This window comes from Diadema setosum, chromosome 1 (assembly GCF_964275005.1).
Source record: "Diadema setosum chromosome 1, eeDiaSeto1, whole genome shotgun sequence".
In the NCBI taxonomy this organism is placed as follows: domain Eukaryota; kingdom Metazoa; phylum Echinodermata; class Echinoidea; order Diadematoida; family Diadematidae; genus Diadema; species Diadema setosum.
Genome location: NC_092685.1, coordinates 20,928,937 through 20,938,252, shown reverse-complemented (window position 1 = coordinate 20,938,252; position 9,316 = coordinate 20,928,937). Strand labels below are relative to the sequence as shown.

The following is a 9,316-nucleotide window of genomic DNA, read 5'->3' as shown; positions in this document are numbered from 1 at the left end:
TATATATATATATACATATACATTTATATACATGTGTATATATATATATATATATATATATATATATATATATATATATATATATACATATATATACATATATATTTACTGTAAAACATGATATATTCGCGAATTGGAGCCAACAGCCTTTTTCGTGGCATGAAATTTTCGCAAATTGCCACTGGCTTTCAACGCATATAGTGTAGACAAGAACTTTTGCGTGCATTTTAATTTCACGAATCTTGGCGCTCACGAAATTCATGAAATTAAAATGCACACCAACATTCCTTGTTTTACAGTATTTATATTAATAATTATATTATATACAGTCTGTTATATACAAATACACACACATAGATGGATAGATGTAATAGACAGATAAATCTCATCACCTGACATGTCTCCAAGTGAACTGCATACAAATCTTCACTCAATTGTGATTTTTGACATCAGATACAGAAGAATAAGATGTATCCAGTCCTATTCTAAACACATCAACTTATCATAGTCTTGTAATAGCCCAACATTTGTAGTACATCGGTGACTGGGGGGGGGGGAGCTGCTAAATCAACAAAAAGCATGATTTTACAAATATCTTTGTAAACAAACATCATCATGTCTTGCCATTTGTGTGTATCTGGAGGGGGGAAAAAGTGAAACTTCTATCACTTTCCTATTTCAAATTTCCAATCAAATTTTGATGCAACTTCTATCATTCGCCTCATCTTTTAGTGCGGGAGTCGTGCTTGTGGTTTGTTGGGCCAGAAGTCAAGGATCCTGCTTAATTCACCCTGACCTTCTCTCCTTCTTTCTCTTCCTTGAAAATTACTTATGAAAAGACAGCAAAATGATTCTTACATCTATTTCCCTTACTTGAAATGCATTGATTTCAAACAAAGAAAAAATACACACATATTGCATGTAAACTCCTACTCTGCACACACACACACACACACACACACACACACACACACACAGGTGCACACCAATATTGAAGAGAAAGAAAGGCCAAGAGAACTCGTGTCACATTGGATACAGCCATACTTCTCTCTTTATTCATCTGTTTTTGTTTTTCTCTTCATCTGACACAGCTACAATACATTACGTTGGGCAGCACAAGACTACAAGAATCAGTTCAGAATAAAAGGAGCCATGCAAAGTCACAACTAGCCCGACACTAAAACAGGAACACATCCGCGATGAAACCCACCTAATCCTGCTTCCGGTCCATTGCCTCGGCATTCACTAACGGGTCCCATGCATCCACAACCGAATCCCCCCACCCCTCCCCATCAATCCATCCAATTATACAACAGATGCATCTACACTGAATCCTTGCTATCAATACACATTATCACATTTATGCATTTTATGATTAGTCTAGATATTACGGGTGAACACTGTTCTGAGAGAACGTTTTGACTTTGCATGAATAGTGTTCAGATTATTGTTGTTGGGTGTTTGTTTTTTTTTTGCGTGTGTGTGTGAAATAACTATGCGAGTCAAAACATGTATAGATGTTCAGTATACATATTGAAGAGACCAGTCAAAAGTTGAATTTCAAGTATCTCATAATGATTTACAACCCAAAGAACAAAAATATGATAATCTTCAAAAACTACAGAAGATAGAATAAAAGGCAGTAAGAATTGAAATTCAGTGCATTTAGAAAGTTTACACGAGACAGAGGGTCAATGAGAATTCGATCACGGAGAAGCAAGGCCGTAAGACTCTTTGATATCGCTCTACATTCATGGCATGCAAACAAATAACATAAGAGTGCAAGCGCACAGTCACTACACTGTAGTTTGTAACATACAGCTTCTACATGAACTCTTGAGCATGAGTACATTTGGAGACATTTCATCACTATATTGGCCTGCAACTGATACGTCAATACAAAAATCAGGAATGACTGGTATCTCACCAAGAATGCGTCAAGAAGGTCATGCTACTGTCTTGCATTCACTTTTCTAACTACGCTAATATGAATTTACAAATTAAAAGAAATAAGAATGGTTACAGAGAAAATGTTTTCAAATAGAGAGAATGTATATATATATTCATATGTGTGTATATATCTATTTTAGATTTTGTTTATATTACTTTCTACGGCTTCCTCTATACCATTTTTCCACAACTCAGTTTCAGACAAAATGTTTCTTTGATGTTGACAAACAAATGAAATCAGCTTTGTTCTCCACAGATACCAAGCAGGTAATGATAATCTTAACATGTACACAAAATTAGAAAAAAAACAAAACATGTAAGATATGAATCTAACTATAAGTATTTGGCCTGGCCTTTTTAGTACATCCAAGCTATGAAGTCTTCATATTAAATACAAAGCAAGACATAGGCAAAAAAAATATTTTAAAAAACCCAAAAAGATTGTGACCATCAATTCAATCAGACTACCTCAAAATATCTAAAAATTAATTTTAGGGTGAATACTAACATTTAGAGTGAATGTCAACATTCACTGGCACTAGCACTTTGCTTTATGCATTTTTTATTTATTCATTCTGGTGAAAGGTACTGAATTGACACTGACTTGACACTGGGCCAACACACCATTTGTGAGGTTGAGTTCTCATCACCGAACAGGGAAATTAATGAAACATTTGAAATGAAATCAACGTCTTTCTTGCATGACTTGAACAGAAACCACTCCTTTATTAAAGACAATTAGGTTCGAGTCTCTATACCCTGCACTATACTATACTACATCTGGACAGCCAGGGTGAAAATACACATTTGAACAGAAAAATTGTGGAAAAAAAGAGAGATATTCACACCAATATCATTTTTTTTTTCTTCTCACTTTGAGGGCAGAAGACAAAATCAGCTTTGTAGCTACAAATTCATTTGCAAAATTCATTCTGTGGTAAACAATGTTTACTAATGCTGCTGGCATGGAATAAATGCATCTACAGTGGACATTGACACCTGTAATGATCAGGCAGAATACAGTATCTATGTGCAACAGGTCTTCAGAGAGGATGTACACACAGGCAAAGCAGTTTGCTGTACAGCTTTTACACTGAAAAGGAAAAAAAGCCCTATACACTTTACTTTCCCTACACATTGAGGACAACCAGCCGAGCAGGCAAAGCACACTACCTTGTATGTGTTGTACGCAGAAATCACTGCAAGCTAAATCTGGAATGTTCTTTTCAGTTTGAATTTCTTAAGCGCTGTAATCACAGGTAACATCTGATTTCTTCCAACTCCCTTTACAATCGATTCATTGTTATTAAAGTAGCTCCTATTCACCAATGAATTCTCCGGCATGGTCTCAAATTTGGGGCTTTCCTCTCAATGATATTTATAACATTAAGATGAGATATTGACACCATATTCCACATGTTCAAGCTAAACCAACAAGCAAGTCAGTGGCAGTGTTGTCATCATATTCCATTTGGTAATACTACAATAACAAAATGTTGATTAATACGTTTTGCTTTTTTCTCACAAAAAAGGCTCAAAATAACCTTACAAATGGGAGGCCAATCTGAAGACATCTTTTCACTACATACCAGCAAACTCATCCACTCCAAAGTTTGCATTTCACTGATTGCCTCCATAAATTGCTGCTCTCTGTAGTCAATAACCACACAAGAAACTATGATATTGATTTTTCCATTCCCTACCCAAAATCCCCTCTAAAAAGACATTTTCTCCCGGCAAATGATCCCAACCATAGCTTAATTGCCTGTTTCAATTATACAGAAAGAAAGAAAAAAAAAAAAAAAGGATTGCGACGATATGCAGTGAGAATTCTCAGCACGACCTAGTCACCACTTCAACACAATCACCTCCACCAATACAGGTAAACGTAGCTAAACACATCTTGACAGTAGCACTCTCAGGAACACCCAAGTCTGAGTGACAGGAATGAACATTTGAAAATTTCCTTCAGATGGAAACTTTTGTTTTTTCCATGCACATTTTGCATTACAAACTGGGATAGATAGAAAAAAGGAGGGAAGGGACGGTAGCTCACAGGGAGCCGGTGGAAAAAAAAATGTGAGAGGTAGCTGTTATTTTGTGGAACTAGCATTTACTGTTAAAATCTCTGGAAATCTTCTGGCTGCTTGCTACGCTTCTAATTCATTCTAGAGAACATACAGTGCAAATATCAGCCCCTTTCCTTATATAGATGCCTGTGATGCTTTAGGTGTGACCCTGACAAAAAAAAAAAAGGAAAAAGAGAGGCTACAATATGCTATTTGTACTTGTAAAAGACAAAATTTAATTAACACTAAAATCTCTTCATGATAAAATAAAAAATCAAATTAAAGAAGCCTGAAATGAGGCACTGGCAAATTGGCATCCATCCTTGTTGCACACAAAATAAGGACTCCTCATTCATCGGCCTACCACCTGATGCAGACTTGGCAAAAGGAATGCAAAGAAGTAATCACCTTGTCAGATTCCAGTTTCTCGTCACAAACAAAATAATTCTAAACTCCTTAAAAGTGAATTATCAATGCCAAGTGAATTTGTAAATGATTTCCTTTCAATGAGAGGATCTTTTACCATGTATAATAGATGCATACATACTAGCACAAAAGGAGCTTGTACTGTGTCTGCATTTTTGTACATTTACCTTTGATTGAAGTACACAATTGGCACACTGATGTGTCTGAATGTGTAAGATTAACACGAAGGACTACAGGTACATGAAAGAGATTATCATAGTGCTCGACAGAATACGGTGGAAGCGCTTTAATTCATTGTGACAATAAATTTGAGGATATTGATGCACATGTACAACACATTGCATCAATCTCCTCAAGTAATCATGCCTATATTAAGGCAAAAAAAAAATCTAACAAAATTGGTAATATTCATTGTTATATCTCAAAATGAAGCAGTTGAATTCAAATCTGAGCACAATGGTGACATTTCTGTAAAAAAAAATTTTTCTTAAAAAGAGAGAAGCAACTGCCCTGACTATTCTACATCCGTAAAGGACATAATACTTCATAATACCATCAATTTTTCAAATATGAAAAATGAAACCTACTCCCTTTGGACTGTATGACTGAGAGTATACATGCTCCACTACTTGATATCTCATTCATCTCCTTTGTATGTAGAGAGAACTCATATGTCTTGTTTCGCTTCCTCATTAGGATTAACATGCATGCAGTTATCTACAAAATTAATACACATTTTGATATGGCTTCAGACGTAGACCTGTTTTTCTGCTGATTATGAGTTGCATTGGTAACTCTTAAGTCGTCTCCTGCTGCTGTTGGCATCGTAGTTAAGGTGTGTTACATTTCTTGTTATGCTTTTTGGTCTCCACAACGTCAACTGTGCGGCCGGTAAGCACTGCCAGTTATACTCCTGTGCCATCAACTTGCTTGGCCTGTATTCAAAAGAAATAAGGAGAGACAAAGAAGAAGACATTATAACACCTGATTATTCTGAGCCTGTATGTGCTGATTATCACACAAAAGCTAGACAAATGCTAAACATGCCATGTAAAAAAAAAAAAAAAAAAAATTAAATGAAAGATCCACAGTCAGGAATGAACATTAGTTGTCACCACTTAGAAACTTAACATGTAGAATGAAATCGCTGAAATCGTGGTGACAAATGACTTGGAGTCTGAGGCAATGCCATGTTTGAGGGAACGCCATGTATGATGACATACTAACGATTCAGTGATTAGATGAGCTACACATGTTTGATTTCATTCACAAAAATATTGATCTCTTGCCTATATCTTAATGCATTTATGACATTCAAGTTTCTCCAAGAGAGGACATCTCCAGGTCATTTCCTATCTATTCTGATCTTTTTACTGGAGGAATTGAAAGAAAGTAACTGCACAAAAAACAACAACACCAAAACAAACATGATTTTGGTTGATACAGAAAAATTGATCAGCATTTTGAATGTCTCATTGTTGAATGATACTAAACTTCTTATATAAATTGAGAGACTGAGTAAAAATCAAGAAAATTTTGTCACTCAATGCATATGGCAGTAGATTCTAAAATACACAAATTTAGGAAAAAAACACTTGGACGCCCTATAGAACAAAATTATCTTCATTACCCCCCCCCAAAAAAAAAAAAAACAACAAAACAAAACAAAACAAAACAACAACATCTTGGTGGGACAAAATTAGTGCTGCCCCATGCATATGAATCATGACTTTTTCCATTTTGAATGATTAAATAGGATTAATTGAATTACTCACATGAAAAATAAAAGGATAAAATCAAAGATCAGTGAATCTAAATCAAAACTGAAAAAATAATCAAATCGAACACAATTCATATAAATGCAAGCTCTTTAAAAAAAAAGGTGACAACAGAAGAACGTTAATAGGAAATGTACGAAAGCTGTCCTTACTAGGCACTGTCTGAGTAGTGCCTACAGCCAAACATTCTTTTTGGCACATCACAAAATATTAATTGAAAGCTCTCTGGCTCTTTAACAAAACCCCTACTGAATACCTGAAAAAAAGAAGAAAGTCTCAAAGATCTAAAATGACAACTATAGACTTGAAAACTAAGTAATGAATGTGGCAACACAGATATAGATCTGAGGAAAAAAATATTAAGAATTTAAAATTGGTTTAATGGACAATGCTTTAGACCCTCAAGCTGTTTGGTTCATGAGACCCTGGTGCTGTCTGGTTCACGAACCCCTAATCAATACAGTCCGACCATTACACCCCCCTCTGAACTGGCTGCAAAAATAAGCACTTAGTATGTGCTGCAGACATAATGAACATAACCATCAATTCTGGTATCATGTATTCACTCCATTAGGTAAGATTGTGGAGGTAATATACAATGTAGGTGGGAATATATTACTGGCAGTTTTCCCATGAGGAGTTAATAAAGCTGACACGGAGGAATCTGCTCTGGGTAGCTGTGAACGCATTCTAGGTAAAATTATGTGAATGGGTTATTCAAAAACCAACCAGCAAGTGGATAAACCTGATTGATTACATGATAATGGACCATTTGAAATGTTTCCCCAAAGGCAAAACATTCTTGGATGTTCTTCTTACGAATGACTTGTTCACGTAAAGCAAAAATACCAAGCAATAGAGCAACTGCATGTTCCATGCAATTGATACAACACTTTTGTGTATCTTTTTTTAAAACAAAGCTGTAAGTTATGCAACCAACAAATTGTTGTATGTAGTTCTGGGAAGCCATGTGAGATAAAATCCACAATAAAGAGGCTAAGCTGTCACAATTGTGCATGCCACAAGCTTATTGGTGATGCTACAGAATTGGCTACTGCAGAAAATTCAAGTTTCAGGTACGCGGTGACCTCTCAAAGTACTGGTACTCTATCTAAACCAATATAATGTTCCAGATTACTTTTTGTCATACAGTGCACTCCTGTTATAACAAACACACTTAAAAAACAATATTCTCCATACAATGACATCAAAATTCAGGTCCAAAAATTTTAATCTATATTTCTTCATACACTAAACTGTTTGGCTATAACAAATGAAATAAATTTCAATCTAATGAATGAAAATCACTGGTCTTGAGGACTTCATTCTACTAGGAGTGCACTGTTGCAGGAACACAGAGTGTTTTACCGTCCATACCAGTTTTGAGGATATCTATCTCTTAATAGCATTGCATCTTTTGTGTGATAGACCATTCCGTATGCTTCCTTACACATCGATCATCATCTAAGCAAATGAGAGTATTTCTAATTCCTGGCAGTTTGAATTCCTCATCATTCCCACATGATAATGTTGCATGAGCGAAAGTAGTGTTCTAACAAATACCAGTAGTGATAGTAACTATTTATTATTTACCTGTTGGTTTACATCAAATCGAAAAAGAACTTCTCAAAACAAAATAAAGTGAAAATACAACCCAAATAATACTACAGGTAAGATGAAATAATGTCAACAACCATGCACATACATAAATTAACAAACATACAAAAATTATTGATATGTATGCACATATCTATGAAAAAATGTAATACTAGTTGATCATAGAAAGTTGAAATTATAGAATTTTTTTTTTAAGTTAATCATAGAAAATTGATATTATAGAGATAAAGTAAAGTTTAAAAAAAGTATCACCCTTTGTATCAAATTACTTATTGGCTAACATAGCCAGAGATTGAACTCTTAATTCCAACAATGAACACAAACATATTATGCCACATGTAACGGTTATCACCAATTACAACAAATGAAACACAGAAAACAAAATATGAAAATTAGCGAAGGGTCACTATCTCAAAATTAATGACCCTTTGAAATCAGTGAAAGCAACTATTTCTCCAAACCTGAAGAATCATGGGAGCAAGATAACACCTATCATGACAACACTAAAATTTTGGAACCTGAATGCAGAATATGGAAAGGGGGTGTCAGTCCAAAACATCTGGCAAGAAAAGGTGAGGAAAGAAAGTGAACTTGCCTGCTGTTCAAACTTTCATAAAACCTGGCAAAATATGAAATTTATTTATGCATACAGTGCATAAAAATTTGCATAAAATGTTGAAATACTGCACACTGAATAGAGCAGTATTGAATCATGTCATACTTGACTGATATGAGATTGGCATAATATCTACTGAAAATGTACTTGATTTTTTTGTAGCTATTACATGATATTGATTTATCAAATAAACACAAGCCTCATTAACTCATTTCTTTATTTGTATTTTTTATTTACTTATTCAATTTACTTAAGTAGTGTCCCTTATATTATGCTGTCTATAAACAATTCCTCCAATAAATTTGTCCCATATAAAACTTGTTTCATCTTGAGCAATGACCTCGGGTACAAAGTAAGAAGAAAGCATACTGGGTATATTTCTACTGGGAATAAAAAGTCCTTAAATTTTTGTTTGGCATGTTCCCTCATGAACTCCCCCCCCCCCCCCCCTTTGTTTTTGCTGACCAGTTGTCACTCAAGGCTGACCAATGACTGTAGAAGCTGATGGTGAGGTCATTAGCAATCCCAACCATGTTGCTGTTACGATCTTGAAACTGGAAATCATAGTCTTCTGGCACAGTAGTGGGGGCTGGCAGTGGATGCCATACAACCCTTGCAACCCGCATTGCTTCATGAACATGAACAGCGAAATGATGACACATGCAAAACAGGCTATGATAGACTGAAGGATTGAGTGAGAGATGGAATGATGCCCTGGCAGATGAAACAATGAGAGGAGCATGCATTTGGAAGCCAAAGCAAATGGTGATACGATGGGACATTCACGACATTGGTGACAGACATCAACTGTTTTGTTTTTGCTTTTATGCCAAATCAGAGAAATCGTGGGTAGTGGAGGA

The 9,316-nt window shown here is 35.3% G+C and overlaps 1 protein-coding gene across 5 annotated transcripts in view; it reads right to left on the bottom strand.

Annotated features, from left to right (window-relative positions):
- Window positions 1-1,028: 1,028 nt before the first annotated feature.
- The window catches only part of LOC140234822 (ribosome-binding protein 1-like), a 71,293-nt gene continuing 63,005 nt past the window's right edge, over window positions 1,029-9,316 (bottom strand). For all 5 annotated transcript variants that reach the window (XM_072314863.1, XM_072314880.1, XM_072314871.1 and 2 more), the window contains one exon: window positions 1,029-5,380. In XM_072314863.1, coding sequence (XP_072170964.1) covers window positions 5,351-5,380 — 30 coding nt within the window. In that variant the 3' untranslated portion in view covers window positions 1,029-5,350. The remainder of the gene's footprint in view (window positions 5,381-9,316) is intronic.